The 17,795-nt window shown below is 41.5% G+C and overlaps 1 protein-coding gene across 4 annotated transcripts in view; it reads right to left on the reverse strand.

Annotated features, from left to right (window-relative positions):
* Positions 1 to 17,795, reverse strand: part of LOC138749573 (lysine-specific demethylase 2B-like) — a 702,276-nt gene that overhangs the window by 67,266 nt on the left and 617,215 nt on the right. For all 4 annotated transcript variants that reach the window (XM_069911134.1, XM_069911133.1, XM_069911132.1 and 1 more), the window contains one exon: positions 16,717 to 17,456. In XM_069911134.1, the coding sequence (XP_069767235.1) occupies positions 16,717 to 17,456 (740 nt within the window). The remainder of the gene's footprint in view (positions 1 to 16,716; positions 17,457 to 17,795) is intronic.

The following is a 17,795-nucleotide window of genomic DNA, read 5'->3' on the forward strand; positions in this document are numbered from 1 at the left end:
CCTTTTCTTATCTGTTACTATCCATCAACAGCCATAATCATGTTGAGACTTCGGTGACAGAGCAGGCTTTGATATGTGAAATATTGGAGGAAATGCAATCAGATCACATTTCATTTGAACTTAGAATAATTGGACATGGTACACAGCCAGAATGAAAAATGATACTTCAAACAAAATTGTAGCACATCTTGTCCATAATAAATTCCACTACATCATGACCGTATCCATAGAATCTGCCGTCTCAGTTATAACAAAGATTTAAACTCCCAAGGACACCAGTATTATTTTACACTAAGACACAAGACTAAAAAGATTTTATTTCTCCTACTTAATTTTTTTTTCTGCTGGCCCAACTATCTTTGTTCAATATTGTCTACATGCCCAAAATTATCTAAGCTGCAGAATACATTGACATAGAAAGTTCCCACAAACCTAGTAAAATAAAGGCACATGGCATTACTTTCTTAATAAAAAATCTCCACTGTGTCCTGGTGACAAAATCAACTGCTGAGCTTCTCCAGAGTTTCTTTCTCACAGTCAAACATTTAAAAGCATTTTGGGATCATTCTCATAGTAAGACAGGATGTACCCTTTGGATGACCCTGAGAATCCTATCCCAATATGCTAAAAACTGAATGCAATCAAGTCTGGATCCAACATATATTTTATGCTACAGGAAGCCTTCAGTTCATTAAGCACAAAACTCTCGCACAAGTCCCATTCCTTTCATAACCTAGTCTCTCTCGTGACTAGAGGCATTTTTATATTTGCATAAAAATTCTTAGCTTTTTCAGTACTGCAAAAACATTTGAAATTTGAATAAATAAATTAAAGTTGTTCCAATAGAAAAATGTTGTGGTAGTTTGATACTTATGCAAGATGTTGATTCAGACCTACTTGGTCTTCTCTGTTTACAAGTTTATTGATAACTTCAATTGATGCCATCACCTCCACTTTCCCCAGATCAGAAAGTTTCATCATCATGGTCCATCACCAATTTTTCCTTACCCTCTGCATTGTGGAGGGTTGTGCCTGTCACGTGACAGCATTGCCCATTACCTGGTCAGAAGACATACCACCTGCCAATCAAGGTTTGGCCCTGGCCCACCCATCAGTGCGCACCTGACCATTGGCCTCTAAGTGCCCTTGTATTTAGCCTCGGGCCATCGGCCTTTGTAATTGATTAGCCCTTCCTGACACTGAGCTATTATCTCCCTGTAAATTACTGGGGCTGGACCACCCAACCCTCCATTACTATTACTATAAAGGGCACCACATGTGCTTGGCTCTTTCTCTTTGCCATCTTCGAGGGACCATGCTGCTTCGCTCCAGACCATGTACCGTGGAATGGCACTAGAGAAATCTATTCGGTGAGGTGTGCACTGTTAAAGGGTTGGGAGTGTCCTAGTTAGTGTCCCTGGTAGCATTGAGTCATGCCTGCACTGAGTTAAAGGGTGGTGGGTATCATATTGCTTTTTTTTTCCTTGATTGCATGTAACTAGCTCATTTTGTGTGTGCACGTGCTTTATTTTCATCGCAATTTTCCCACGCTTGCCTTTTGTAAAATGTGTGCGTTTGGGCTTTTTCTCTGTTGTGATCTTCCCTCGCATGTCTTCTGTAAATAAAATCATTAACTGCCAGAATGTGTTCAGACTCCTTGCTTTTGAGACCTATCGAATCTGTTCTCTCACTCACAACACCCTCTCTATCCAGCAACGTGGACTCATTCAACAGCCAGTGACTTCCTTACCAATCTCAGATTCCTGAGAGGACCACATTCCATTCCTGTGAAGCTCCCAGCTACTTGTAATTTAAATTCCCCACACCCTTTTATGATTTCTCTATCTTCTCTACTGTTCTTGCTAAGCTCAATCAGCAGCACCTCATCTTCCAACCCAAAAACATTAATTTTCTGGACAAAACTTTGTTCTGTATATGCCTGACCAAGTTCTCCTCTCTGGCTATCCAGTCATCATTTGGCGAGTTAGCAAAGCTAAGCAACTTCAGTTTTGAAGGAACTGAGGTGAATTCGTTTTCATCACTGTGCAGATCCCATCTTGTTGGGGTTCCTAATGGGCAATAACCTCAGCTGGCAAAGTGAACCTTTCCTAGAAGCTCTGGCTTCAGGACGCAGACCAATCAAAACACTAAAGAATGTTTTCAAGTATCCCCCTGGGTGGGGTGGGAGTTTCCACCTGGGGTTCCTAGTTGAACAATTTTCCTGCTGACGTTTCCTCATGGAAAAAAGTGCATTAACTGTGCACAAATCCATTTATGCCCATCTAGGATGGTCTTAACATCAGACTCTCAAACTACTAAGGATGTCATTATTTTAACTGAAAAGATTTAGCTGCCACGGTTAATTTACAATTTTAAACACGACTTGGATAATGACAGAGGTGGGGTTTTTTATAACCAGGATATGTCCATTGACCTTAACAGAGCAATTATAATTTTAGCTTTTTAACTTTTGGAGAGCCAGCCCAAAGATATTTTTAACCTTTTGGATATTTTTAAGTTACATAGAGGATTGGAATACTCTTATTTCTTCAACAACAGTGCCAGTGGTACAGCAGAGAAAGTTAATGCCAGTAATGTTATAGTTGAATATCCCATCATTAGATTGCTTCATGACGATGGTACTACTTATGGCAAAAATTATTCCCATAGCATTAGTAAAAAAGGCATCAGCCCAATGTAGATATTAATGTGAGGTGCAATAGGTTAGATAAGTATCATACAGTTTCAAATGTAGATTTGGCAAGATGGCCCAAAGAGTCATAGAACACTACAGCACAGAAACCTTGTACCATTCTAGCCTGTGCCGAACTATTATTCAGTCTAGTCCCACTGATCTGCACCCAGGCCATATCTCTCCCTCCATGTATCAGTCCAAATTTTCCTTAATTGTGAACACAACTCCCTTAGCTTCTACATAGCTGCGGAAAAAGATAAAAACAGTCAAACTGGGAAAGTGCTTAACCAGGGAAGGGCTAATTATGACAGGATGAGGCAGGAACTAGTGAGAATAAATTGGAAAGATATGTTTAAGGGTGAAAGCAAAGAAGTAATGTGGAGTAAGTTTAGGGACCACTTGTCCTAGGTTCAATAGGTTTGTCCCACTGGGACAAGGAAAAGATAGAAAAGAGAAGAGAACTGTGGCTGAGGAAACAGGTGAGGCTCAAGAGAAAGAAGGAGGCAGACATTAGATATAGGAAGGAGGAAATAGGAAGGGCTCATGAGAAGTATATGGTAGCCAGGAAGGAGCTTAAGAAAGGACAGGAGAGCTCAAAGGGGGCATGAGAAGGTCTTGGCATGTAGAATTAAGGAGTGAATAACAGAGGAATGATGAGAATGAAGGTGAGGCCACTAAAGGATAAAGAAGGTAACATGCCAGGAGACAAAGGAAGTTGAGGAGGTCCTAAATGAATATTTTATGTCAATATTCACAAGAGAAAAGGACCTTGATCAGGGTGAGGTCGAAATTGAACAGGCCTATGTGCTGGCCTGTTTAAGATTAAGATGGAAGTGTTGGATCTTCTTTTTTAAGAAGATGTTTTTACATCAAGATTGATAAGTCCCCTGGGCTGGATGCAATATACCCCAAGTTGTTGTGGGAAGTGAAAGATTATCTTTGATCTTTGAATTCTCTTTAGCCACAGGGGAGGTGCCATAGGATCGGAGAATGGTAAACGTAGTCCCCTTGTTTAAAAAAGGTAATAGGGAAAATCCTGGGAATTATAGACTGGCAAGTCTTACATCAGTGGTGTCCAAACTAATAGAGAAGATTCTTAAGGATAGGATCGATGAGCATTTGGAGAAATACAGTCTATTCAAGGATAGTCAACATGACTTTGTGAAGAGAAGGTTGTGCCTCATGAGTCTGAGTTTTTTTTGAGGAGTTAACAAAAGTAATTGATGAGGTAGGGTGGTAGATGTGGTCTACATGGATTCTAGTAAGGCATTTAACAAGGTACCCAACAAGAGACACATCCAGTAAGTCAGGAGGCTCAGGATCAGTGAAACCTTGGCTGTTTGGATAAAAAATTGGCTTGCAGGAAGAAAGCAGAGTGTCGTAATGGAAGGAAAGTATTCTACCTAGAGGTTGGTGACGAGTGGAGTGCTGCAGGGATCTGTCCTGGGACCCCTGCTCTTTGTGTGATTTTTATAAATCATCTGGATAAAGAGGCGGAAGGATGGATCAGTATGTTTGCAGGTGATACAAGAAGGTTGGAGGAATTGAGGACAGAGCTGAAGGTTGTCAAAGGTTACAAGAGGATATAGACAGGATGCAAAGTTGGATAGAAAAGTGGCAGATGGATTTTAATCCAGATAAGTGTGAGGTGATACACTGTGGACAAACAGAAGGCTGAGTACAAGGTTAATGGTTGGCTACTGAAGAGCATAGATGAACAGAGGGGCCTTGGGGTTCAAATCCATACATCGCTCAATGTCGCTGCACAGGTTGATAGGATAGTTAAGATGGCCTATGGGATGCTGGGCTTCATTATTAGAAGGGTCATGTTGGAACTCTACAAATCTCTGGTAAGACCTCACTTAGAGTTTTCTGTTCAATTCTGGTCACCTCATTATTGGAAGGATGTGGAAGCTCTGGAGAGGGTGCAGGGGAGATTTATCAGGATATTTCCAGATTGGGAAACAAGTTTTATGAGGCAAGGTTAGCAAAGCTGGGACTTTTATTTTTGTAGCATAAAAAGAGACTTGATATAGGTCTACAAGATTATGGATTATGGAAAGCCAGCACTTATTTCCCAGGGCAGGATTAGCAAACGCAAAAGGACATACATATAAAGTTAAGGGAGAGACGTTTGGGGGAGATATCAGGAGTAAGTTTATTTTAAGAACAGAGTGTTGTGGGTGCTGGAATACCTTGCCAGGGATCGTGGTGCAGGCTGAAAATATTGGGGGCATTGAAGAGATTCTTAGACAGACATATGGATGAAAGCAAAATAGAGGGTTATGGGGTAGGGAGGGTTTAGTTCTTTCTTTTTAGGAAGGAATATATGAGTCGACACAACTTCGAGGGCTGAAAGGCCTATACTGTGCTGTAATGTTCTATGTTGTAGCTCTTGTCTATTCAAATACTTGTATACCCAAATATTTAAGAACACCTTCCAATAACTTGCCTACTTCGTCGTCAGGCTCACCAGCTTAAAATTTCCCTTATTATTTTTAGAGCCTTTTTTAAACAATGTAACAACATGAACTATCCTGCAATCCTCCGGCACCTCAGCTGTGGCTAAGGACATGTTAAATACAGCTCAGCTTTCAACACCATCATACCCTCAGGTGATGGTCAACAAGCTCCAAGCCCTGGGCCTCTGCACCGCTCACTGCAACTGGAGCCTTGTCTTCCTCATCAGAAAACCACAGTCAGCACAAATTGGAAATAACATCCTCACTGATGATCAACACAGGCACACCTCAAGGATGTGTGCTTAGCCCACTGCTCTACTCTATCCTCTTCTTCTTCTTGGCTTGGCTTCGCGGACGAAGATTTATGGAGAGGTATGTCCATGTCTGCTGCAGGCTCGTTGGTGACTGACAAGTCCAATGCGGGACAGGCAGGCACGGTTGCAGCGGTTGCAAGGGAAAATTGGTTGGTTGGGGTTGGGTGTTGGGTTTTTCCTTCTTTGTCTTTTGTCAGTGAGGTGGGCTCTGCGGTCTTCTTCAAAGGAGGTTGTTGCCCACTGAACGGTGAGGAGCCAAGATGCATGATTGGAGGCGATATCAGCCCACTGGCGGTGGTCAATGTGGCAGGTACCAAGAGATTTCTTTAAGGAGTCCTTGTACCTCTTCTTTGGTGCACCTCTGTCTCGGTGACCAGTGGAGAGCTCGCCATAGAACACGATCTTGGGAAGGCGATGGTCCTTCATTCTGGAGACGTTACCCAGCCACCGCAGTTGGGTCTTCAGCAGCGTGGATTCGATGCTTGCGGACTCTGCCAGCTCGAGTACTTCGATGTTGATGATGAAGTCACTCCAATGAATGTTGAGGATGGAGCGGAGACAGCGCTGATGGAAGCGTTCTAGGAGTCGTAGGTGATGCCGGTAGAGGACCCATGATTCGGAGCCGAACAGGAGCGTGGGTATGACAACGTCTCTGTACACGCTGATCTTTGTGTGTTTCTTCAGGTGGTTGTTTTTCCAGACTCTTTTGTGTAGTCTTCCAAAGGCGCTATTTGCCTTGGCAAGTCTGTTGTCTATCTCGTTGTCAATGGAGAAGGGTTCGGAGAGCTCATTGCTGTATCTGACCCGACCTTGTAGGTTTTCGTGCAGTTGGATAACCAGATGAAATGGTGAAGCCAAGGTAGGTCAACTGGTTGACCGTTTTGAGTTCTGTGTGCCCGATGGAGATGTGGGGGGGGCTGGTAGTTATGGTGGGGAGCTGGCTGATGGAGGACATCAGTTTTCTTCAGGCTGACTTCTAGGCCAGACATTTTGGCAGTTTCCACAAAACAGGACGTCATGCGCTGGAGAGCTGCCTCTGAATGGGCAACTAAAGCGGCATCGTCTGCAAAGAGTAGTTCACGGACAAGTTGTTCTTGTGTCTTGGTGTGAGCTTTCAGGCACCTCAGATTGAAGAGACTGCCATCCGTGCAGTACCAGATGTAAACAGCGTCTTCGTTGTTGAGGTCTTTCATGGCTTGTTTCAGCATCATGCTGAAGAAGATAGTAAAGAAGGTTGGTGCGAGGACGCAGCCTTGCTTCACGCCGTTGTCAATGGAGAAGGGTTCGGAGAGCTCATTGCTGTATCTGACCCGACCTTGTTGTTTTCCTGCAGTTGGATAACCATATTGAGGAACTTGGGGGGGGGGGGGCATCCGAGGCGCTCTAGTATTTGCAAAAGCCCTTTCCTGCTCACGGTGTCAAAGGCTTTGGTGAGGTCAACAAAGGTGATGTAGAGTCCTTTGTTTTGTTCTCTGCACTTTTCTTGGAGCTGTCTGAGGGCAAAGACCATGTCAGTAGTTCCTCTGTTTGCGCGAAAGCCACACTGTGATTCTGGGAGGACATTTTTGGCGACACACGGTATTAGTCTATTAAGGAGAATCCTCGCGAAGATTTTCCCTGCAATGCAGAGCAGCGTGATTCCCCTGTAGTTTGAGCAGTCTGATTTCTGGCCTTTGTTTTTGTACAGGGTGATGATGATGGCATCACGAAGGTCCTGAGGCAGCTTTCCTTGGTCCCAGCACAGCATGAAACACTCATGCAGTTTGGTATGAAGAGTTTTGCCGCCAGCCTTCCAGACCTCTGGGGGGGGATTCCATCCATACCTGGCTCTACTCTACTCTACCCAACTACTTAATCCCCCTATAATACTATGTGCAGTACTGGCTTACAAAATCAAGGCTCATGGGATTGGGGGCAAAGTATTGATGTGGATTGAGAACTGGCTGGCAGGTTGAAGACAGAGAGATGGGATAAATGGCTCGTTTTCTGTGTGGCAGGCGGTGACCAGTGGGGTGCCACAGGGATCTGTACTGGGACCCCAGCTGTTCACAATTTACATTAATTATCTGGATGAGGGGATTGGATGTAATATCTCCAAATTTGCAGATGACACTAAGCTAGGAGGGGATGTGTGCATGGAAGAGTGGGTCAGGAAGCTCCAGTGTGATTTGGATAAATTGAGGGTCTGGGCAGATACATGGCAAATGCACTACAATGTGGATAAATGTGAGGTTATCCACTTTGGTAATACAAACCAGAGGGCAGATTACTATTTGAATGGCAATAGATTAAGAAATGGGGAAGTGCAGAGAGACGGGGGCGTGGCAAGATGGCGTAGGGAGCGGACGTGCATTCCCGGTCTCCCCCAGGCAGTTATATAAATACCCGTTTTAAGAATATTTCTTTTCTGTTAAAAGTCTTTGTTTTGTTTATCAATTGTTTTTAGTTTAAAATGGCAACAAAGATTAAGGAAAATAGAGTTCAAATACAGAACAAAACTACACTCTCCAACTTTGGAAGAAACTCGGCCTACTTGCCCAGACAGAACCACGGAGTCAAGGCTGGAATTTTCTTAAGAACGGAGCTCATTAATTGGACTGTCGGATAAGCTGGCCTTGGATACCCCTCTGAAAGATGTTTAAAATGGCAACAAAGATTAAGGAAAATAGAGTTCAAATACAGAACAAAACTACACTCTCCGACTTTGGAAGAAACTCGGCCTACTTGCTCAGACAGAACCACGGAGTCAAGGCTGGAATTTTCTTAAGAACGGAGCTCATTAATTGGACTGTCGGATAAGCTGGTCTTGGACACCCCGCTGAAAGATGGTGATGAATATTGATTTGAAATATTTGAAATATTTTCTGAAGATAAACATATATATGGCACTCCTTGACCTGCAATAAGGTTTATCATTGATTTTTTTTTTGGATGGAATATTGGAAGAGTGAATTTATTATCTGTGAGTATGCATACATTGCAAACAGATGTTAATAGTTTTGAAAAGGTTTTTTTTAAACTAAACAACAAGATCAGTTTAATATTGAGAAAATTGGAAAAAACGGAAACTTTATTATTAAATTTGGAAATTCAGTAGAAAGAAACTATGAACAAGATTGATGATTTATAAAATTAAAGTCGAAGGAGCAATGTCCAAGAAGAGTTAAAAATTTTGAATAAGTTTTTTTTGAAAATAAACAATAATTCCAACTTAACATTGAGAAGATTGACAAAGTGGAAAATTTGGTATTAAATTGGGAAACACAGAAGAAAGAACTTATGAATAACATTGATGCTTTAGAAGATCAAGACCGAAGGAATTATGTTCAAGGAAATTTTAAAAGATTTGAAAAAAACTTTTTTTGAAAGTAAGCTACAAATTCAACTTGAGACTGAGAAGAATGGAAGATTCGGTGTTGAACTGGGATGTTCAGAGGTGTTTTAACTCAGTGTTGGGAGGGTGGAAAGGGTGCAAAATTTAATATCAAGTTTGGATTTTCAAAAAAAAGAGTTTATGAATAAGATTGGTTAAATTGATGGACCGGGGTTTTATGGATATAAGAAATGATGATTTTTTGGTTTATACGTGTATTTTGTCTGTCTGGGGGGGGGGGGGGGGAGGGGGTGGTACTTCTGCTCCCGAAAGTCATATGCCACTTGTGGTTTATACCACACCCATTTGGGTTTTTGGGAATTAACCACCATAAGGTGGTTTCCTAAGGGGTTAGGGGAGGTGGGGGGGGGGTGAAAATTTGAAAATTATTTAGTATCTATTATGTAATATTATACTAAGTCAATTTGAAATGAATGTATGGAGATACTATAAATAAATTTCAAAAAAAAAAGAAGTGCAGAGAGACCTAGGGGGTACTTGTACACCAGTCTCTGAAGGCGAGCATGCAGGTACAGCAAGCGGTTAAAAAGGCAAATGGTATGTTGGCCTTCATATCAAGAGGGTTTGAATATAGGAACAAGGATACCTTACTGCAGCTGTAAAGGGCCTTGGTGAGACCACACCTGGAGTATTGTGTGCAGTTTTAGTCACCTTATCTAAGGAAGGATGTTCTTGCAATGGAGGGAGTGCAGAGGCGATTCACCAGGCTGATACCTGGAATGACTTATGAGGAAAGATTGCGCAAATTGGGATTGTACTCGCTGGAGTTTAGAAGATTGAGAGGGGATCTCATAGAGACATATAAAATTCTGGCAGGACTGGACAGAATGGATGCAGATGGGATGTTTCCAATGATGGGAAAATCCAGAACCCGGGGCCATGGTTTGAGGATAATAGGCAAACCATTTAGGACCAAGATGAGGAGGAATTTATTTACCCAGAGGGTGGTGAATCTGTGGAATTCATTGTCACAGAGGGCAGTAGAGGCAGGTTCATTAAATATATTTAAGAGGGAATTAGATATATTTCTTCAGTATAAGGGTATTAAAGGTTATGGAGAGAAGGCGGGGACGGGGTACTGAACTTTAAGATCAGCCATGATCTCGTTGAATGGTGGAGCAGGCTCGAAGGGTCGAATGACCTACTCCTGCTCCTATCTTCTATGTTTCTATGTAATGTATATTTAAGATTAGAAAAGTTATTTGGATCACAGTCCAATCTCACTGGTTGCAGGCAAATCTTTTTACTGTGCACAGAAGTTAACATTAACAAAGTTCACCAGTCTTTGGTGCTTAACAGGCAAATGGTTACCACTCAGGAGGGTTCTTGCTGGTTTTCAGAGAGAGATTCCTTTTCCAGGACATCTGCAACTGATTCCTTCTCAATCAATCTTGCTGAAGAAACTTGCCCCCTTCAGGTTTCTCCAGATGATCTTCTTTCTTTCAGGTCACCTTTCAGATCATCAGTCTTCTCCTTTGACCAGACAGCCTTCCAAAGTTTGCCAGCTTTGTCCTTCTGGAACTGATTTCTGTGACTCCTCTCTCTGTTTCACACTCTCCCTCTCTGAGAGTAAAACAGTTCTCCTCTCTCAGCAAAGATCACATGCTCTCCCAGGCAAGCTGCTGTCGATACTTTGTTGCCTCCTGCAAAAAGCACTCTGCAAAAGTCCTGCAAATATTCTGTATTTTAAAATGTGTGTGCAAGCTACTCTAACAATTCCTCCAAACCACCTCTAAATACTCTGTCACACTAGGCACAACTCAAATGCGGTCTACAAATTTGCCAATGACACCACAGTCATTGTCAGAATCACAGATAGCAATGAGGTAATGTACAGGAGGCAGAAAGAATAGCTAGGTGAGTGGTGCAACAACAACAACTTTGTATTCAATATTATCAAAACCAAGGACCTGATTGTGGACTTCAGGAAGGGAAAAATCAAGAGATCACAAACCAATCCTCAATGAGGGGTCAACAGTGGAAAGGGCTAAGAGCTTCAAGTTCCTGAATGTCAACATCTCTGAGGATCTGACCTGGGCCCTCCATGTCGATGCATCCATGGAAAAGGCTTGCCAGAGGCTGTATTTCATGAGGAGATTTGGTATGTCATGGAAAACTCTTGCAAATTTCTACAGGTGTGCTGTGGAAAACATTCTTACTGGTTGCATCACTGTATGCAGGTGCCAACACACAGGACAAGAAAAGACTACAGTTGTGAACTCGACCAGCACCACCACAGGCATCAGTGTCTACTCCAGTGAGTATATCTTTAAGAAGCTGTGTCTTAAGAAAAGTAGCCTCTATCCTCAAGCAACCTTTGCAGTCAAGGACATGCCCTCTTCACACTGCTATCACGTGGACAAACGTCCAACAGCAGAAGGACACAGCTCCTTCTCTGCCATCAGATTTCTGAATGGACACAAATGAACTTCAGACCCTAGTAAAATACAAAAGTCTACAGACACCGTGGTTGAAGTAAAAACACATTGCTGGATAAACTCAGCAGATCAAACAGTGTATTTTACGTAGCAAAGAGAAAGATACTGTACATAACCAATGTTTCGGGCTTGAGCTCTTCATCAAGGTAAGGAAAAATGTTGGCAGGTGTTTGAACAAGATGGTAGGTGAGGAAGAGTTTGGCATCGTTGCATGGGCAGAACTCATTAAGGAGTGGGTGGAGAGGCCAAAGGTAAAACCTCTACTGAGGACTGTGGTCTGTCTCAGAGAGGGGAAGGTCACAGTGAATGGTAAAGACCAAGCAGGGGTCAGAGTAGGAGTTGGTGTGGTGCAGGGTGATGGGGGAGGAAGGGTTAGGAGATGGAAGATTGGGGAGGTGGGAGGGGGTAGGGGAGGTCAGAGGGGGAGGAGAGGTGTAGGGGAGATCAGAGAAAGAATGGGTGAGATGAGAGGGTCTGAGAGTGGGTGTGGGGGGTTGGGAAGGGGAGCTAAGAGGGGGAGTATAGGGGTAGAGTAAGGAGAGATGTTCAGGATAGGGAAGATTAAGAAGTGGTGGTGGAGGGGGAGGGGGATGATGAATCTGTAGGATCCAGCAGCAAGGTTGGGACTCCGGTGAGTGTCTGCGTTATCGGGAGCCATGTGGTGAGAGATAGTTTTGGAAGCTCTGGCCCCTGGGCAGCCAGGGCCCAGGTGAGAGCTCCAGTAGGTGGGCAGCTTGGGCCTCGGCAGTAGTCAGTGCTGAGACACTGGGAACTCCAGTAGGCAGACAGCCAGGGCCTAGGCATCGGGAGCTCCAATAGGCAGGCGACCGGGGCTGAGGCAGTAGTTAGCGATCGAGTCGTCCGGGGCTCCAGAGGGCAGGAGGCTGAGGCCTGGGTTAGAGTTAGCAGCCAAAGCATCGGGAGCTTGGGTAAGCGGGTGGCCAGGGCCTCAGTATTAGTCAGCAGCTGGGACTTTATCTTTGCTCAACAAAGTACACTCTTTGACTTGCTGAGTTTCTCCAGCATTGCGTTTCTTCTTCAAACACTGTCTGCTGACTCTTGACACTTACTTGACACTACCTCACTTACTCTTACTTTAGCACTTACTTATTTTTAAATGTAATTTCATAGCAATATTTGCATTAATGCTGCCACAAAACACCAAATTTCATGCCTTTCGTGACAATAAATTCCAATTCTGAATATATCTGCCGGAACCCCAGCAATTTCTACACTAGCCTCTCTCAAGGTCTGAGGGAATACTTTGTCAGGCCCTGGGGATTTATTCACCCTTATTTGTCTTAAAACAGCAATCAACTCCTCCTCTTCAATTTGTAAACATTCCGCTTATTTGCCTCACCTTTCTGAGTCAATGCAGATGCAAAATAAATCTCCCCCATCTCTTGGGTGCAGGGTGATGCTAATACAGCAGATATTAGGGTTAGGGTGAGGAGAGGTTTGTGTGCAAATTGTTTTTATGATTTCTACGACTGAGTGTTTTTAGCCAGCATGAGAAGCCCAGGCACCCATTCCTAATGTAGATCAGATACACAGGAAGACAATGCTTCTTTTGAGCTGAAGGATAAGAGTGTCAGTAAAAGGAAAAGGTTTAGGCTGAGGATGAAACTGTTGGAACTGGAGAGGAAGTATTCAGGACTATCAATGAGTTAATAGCTAGTGAAATACCATCCAGGACTGACAAATCGATATCCACCTATTACCACCTGTCTGTAACACTGCGCTCATCCCCTGCCCCTCTCCCATCACCATTTTGCCTCCCCTTTGCTCATCCCTTGATGAAGCCCAAAACATTGGTCATGCATCCTTATCTTTGCAATGGAAAGTCCACTGTTTGACCAGCTCAATTTCTCCAACATTGTGTTTTTACTTCAATGAAGAGAAATGTGGCTACGGTTAATAATTCTACAGATTTGGAATAGAATGATACAGAGGATGAGTTTAGTGTGGACACTGCAGATGATGAGGGCAGCAAACATGCAGTAGGTATTGGAAGTAATGAAATGGGTAATAGAAGCTCAGTTAGGATAGTGATACTTTCCCTTTACAAGTTAAGGAGAAAGGTGTAGGCAGAGGTCTGGTAGTAGATCAATTTGTTGAACACAATTAGTAAACAAGGATGTTTGCGATTCTAAAAATAGAAATTGTAGCTTAAAGCTACTAAATAAAATCTCTGTTGATTGTGCTCAGAACAGGAAGTGAAAAAACTAGCAATAAACAGGAAGATGATTAAAATTTTGGATGGTCCCAATTTAGGCAAGCAAGATTCCCAGGTGCAAAGAGGATTATTTAAGGATACGAAGAAAATAAGAAGGTGCTGGGAAATATTATTTTGAATATTATAATGGAAGATTTATCACTCGTAATATTAAAGGTAGATACTGCAAAATTTAGCCCCCTCTTTGCCTCGCAAAACTTATTGGATATTACAGTAAAATCCCTGTTCAGAATTCAAGTCACTGGCAGCCTCAAGCAACTGGAAAAAAAAACGGAAAATGAACAGATAAAAAAATACCGGTTTAAAACTGGTAATCCTCACTGTCAGTTCACCAATCATGCAACACATGATCTCGAGCCATCGCCAAATACACTTATCCGGCATCTACCAATCGCCACAGGCACCAGAAACCATAGGTGGAAGATAAAGCCATTGGGCTTTTTAGGATTATGGCTATTGGTTCAAAGGACTTTAGATGTCATTTAGTTTGAATGTAATTATTGTTCAGTTGAGAAGACAAACAAGTACAACTATTCAGAAGATACATTACAAAGCGCTGCTTGGCAGAGTTTATTGCCTGTTATGATTTTGCCGTTGGTCCAAGGAGTAAAGAGATGTTACACGAGAATGACTCTTTATTGAACTTCCTCAGGAAACACAAAACTTAAGAAAATTTTCTCTCAAGTTTCATGATTGGTACTTGCTGGGTAAATTGAAATATTCAGGCTTTTTTTAAAAAAAAAATGACACCCAGTTTTATACTTTTAACGAATTCATTTGGCAGTTGTGGTGGGTATTCGAGTGAAGTTTTTTGACTGATGTTTTAAAACTTGCCCTAAAATGTTATTTTTTCTATTTGCATCTTCTCATGACATCCACACATATCAAGAGAACTGACTTGGACAGTCTACCTCTGGTAATTGGCTCTCTGTTTTTTCTGCCCACTTTGTTAATTTATTTTTTAAGATTTCTGTCCTTGGATTAACACCTTGCTGGTGGGTGGTCTAATGTGTAGAAGTCCTACATAAAATGTCAACATATAGCAGTGTGCATGCTATATTGAAAAAGACCACCTGTCCTTTTAACTTTTCCCTTGATCCATTGACCCAAATTCTCCTTAGAGATGAAGCAGGTCTCAATTGTACTTCTAATTTAGTGTATTACATTCAACACTCATAGCATGGCCTCCTCCACAACAGAGAAACAAATGCAGATCAAGTCACCTCTGCACAGAATACCTCTATTTAGTAAGCAAGTGTGACAGAGCTTCCAGCTACTTGCCATTTTAATTTTTCATCCCATTTGTTGACCTCTCACAATTGGATTTATAGAAACAGTGCAAGGTCAAAGGACAGCAACTTGCCTTTCAACTAGGCAGACTGCAGCCCTTTAAACTTAAAAAAAACTCATTTCTAATAACTGAGTTTTCCAGTTTGTATTAGAATTTTTCTGTTCAAATGCAAGATCATGTTAACTCCTTTACTCTTCTTCTACAGATGCTGCCTGACCTGTTTATTTGCAGTATTATTATTTGTTATTTTAAACTCCATTTTAAATGGCAATGTATTAATTTTATCTATGGAATTCAGCATAACAGAATTCAGTTTTGCAGTTGCAGATTTCAGTGAGTGTTCAATATCTGTTGAACTGCTTACCATTAAAAGTTTTAAGGTTGCATTATTTGCATTTATGAACAGTGATCTTGTCGATTAAATAAACCATTCCAAATTATTTTAATTTCTATCAACTTAACCACCATCATGAAAGTTTAAAGCCGACCATAGAGATTCTACTCAAGCATGAATCACAAAGAAAGTAAGCTTTGCATTCTCCATTGATCAGTTCATTATAAGGTATTTGAACTGTGAAAGCACTAATAATAAATGCATTGATGATAGAAGATGTTTGGAGGTGCTGGGGAATATTGGGCTAGCTGAAAAATCTTCAATTATCAGGTACAAGTGCAATTTAAAAGTTATAATCTAATTTCAATCTATTTTCTCCTGTTCTCTCTTCAAACTATTTTCATGTGTCCATCACCCCTTCCTTATTGGGGTTCACTTATCACCTTCCTTTCAAATTAGAGTCAAGCATTTGCAGCTCTCCATGTCCTCACTTCGCGCCTTCTAGTCTCTATTGCTCCCTTCTCCTTTCACCATCACATCGAGCTCCATCTACCCCCTTTCCTTTCTCTTTATCGGTTTCTGTTCCTACCAGTTGCCAGAATTCAAGTTCACCCCACTTCCCTTTCAGATTCAGGTGCTTATCAACCCCTCCTCATTTGGTTCCACCTATTATTTACTGGCTCCTGATTCACTTCCCTCTATAAATTTACACTTCCATTCTTGATTCATTTGCCTCCACTGATGCTGTCTGACTCAGTTTCTCCAACATTTTGCTTTTTATTTGAGATTTGCAATGTCCAACCAATTTCAATCTTCAATTTATCTTAAACAGTACAAACTATATTTATTGCAAGGCACAAATATAGAAAATATTATTGCAAAAAATAATTTTTAAAGTCATTGTAACATAGTAATTTCCATTTTATTAACCAGAATTATGAAGCTGAGTAAAAACACAGCTGCTGATCTTTGGAGAATTTAAATAGCTAAATCTGGATAAATTCTATCTTCTCTTCTTAAACTTTAAGATTCACATTGGCACAATGATAACCCAACATGCTTGGAACTTCCTCACTTAATATAATTGAGAGTCCAATCAAAAACCTTAGTTTCTAAGCAAACATTCTTATGCACTTGTATTTCACCAATTTTTTTTAAAGAATGGGAGATTTCACACCTTCTCAAGACTTCGGAGTCCTTTTGGTTCATTAAGTCTACACAGACTGCATAATCCCATCACCGGGAACCAATTCTCACACACTGGCCCATTAACTTCATATTTTTTTCTAGAAGCAGTTTGCACAAGCTTATTAACTTAACAACCATAATATTTTTTTTACATGGGCTCAAACTGGAGCACCCAGAAGCATGTCACAGAGAGAATATGCAAACATCACAAGAGATCAGAACTGAACCCAGGGAGCTAAAGCTGAGAGCTGGATGTAGTACCTGGATGACTATAGTGCTGTCCACATTAAATGTTTAAATTATTCACAAAGGGGGAAAAAAAAATCACAAACTATAATATACTTCTAACATTACTAACACTTACCATTTATTCCACGTCTTGCACACTCTCATACAGATGCACAGGTCTCTGTGGCTCAGGTAACTGAATATTGCCAACCACATCTCTCTTTGCACTACATGTTCTGATCCACTAGTAAGTGGGAGAGAATCAGGTTCAGGGCTGTCAGGTGGAGGACGAACCACATGCCTCTCCATTTGAAATGGTTTGGGAGGAGACTTGACCGGGAGTTTGCTTAGTATCCGAGGTCGAGATATATTTCCAAGAACCTTGTGACAAAGTTGACTGGATGGTCCATTTTTCTTCTTCAATGAAATCTCCACTGTCCTGATGGAGTTTTTCTGAATATTTTCCCCTCTTAAGGAATAATTGTTATTTTCTCCAACCGTTGAGGCCAAAGAAAGCAAATTGGATTTTGTATTACTTGCATTCTCCTCTTCCTCCTCCTCTTCCTCTTCCTCCTCCTCTTCCTCTTCACTAAAAATGTCATTGGAAAGTCTTCGTAGCTTTGACCTTTGGCTATCTGTCTTTGCAATGGACCTTGGACTGGATTCTCCACTGCTTCCTTCTGATCTCTGTAGGCTGGATTCTGAACCGGAGCTAGAATCAGAATCAGATTCTGAACTAGAACTGGAGCTGGTGGCTTCATTTCTGTTGACACGTTTCATCATTTGTCGTATCCGTTCTATCCTATCTGCATGCTCCGATCTTTCAAGGTGGTTTACTTTATTAGATTCTTCAGAGTCTGGAGTTACTTTCCTTTTCTAGTGAATAAAAAATATTAAACAGTTAAAAGTAAAGCAAAACTTACAAATTCAAAACTACATCATCCTGTAAAAAATTTGAAAAAGTTCTCTGAATAACTAATTAGAAAACATTTCCAATTTTGTCTTTATTGTATTCAAAGTTTGATTCAAGTCTCACTTCTGATTAAATGTTACACATTTTATGCTTGATCCAGAAGTTGCAGTGATTTTTTTTGATGAAATTCCTGCCAAAGTAAATATTGACAAACGACAATCAAAATGGAAGCCAAAGCTATCGCTTCATTCCAGATCTTATTTCTACAATTATAATCTATCTCAAAATTGTTCACTTAGATG

The sequence above is a fragment of the Narcine bancroftii genome, chromosome 14 (genome assembly GCF_036971445.1).
Source record: "Narcine bancroftii isolate sNarBan1 chromosome 14, sNarBan1.hap1, whole genome shotgun sequence".
Lineage (NCBI taxonomy): Eukaryota > Metazoa > Chordata > Chondrichthyes > Torpediniformes > Narcinidae > Narcine > Narcine bancroftii.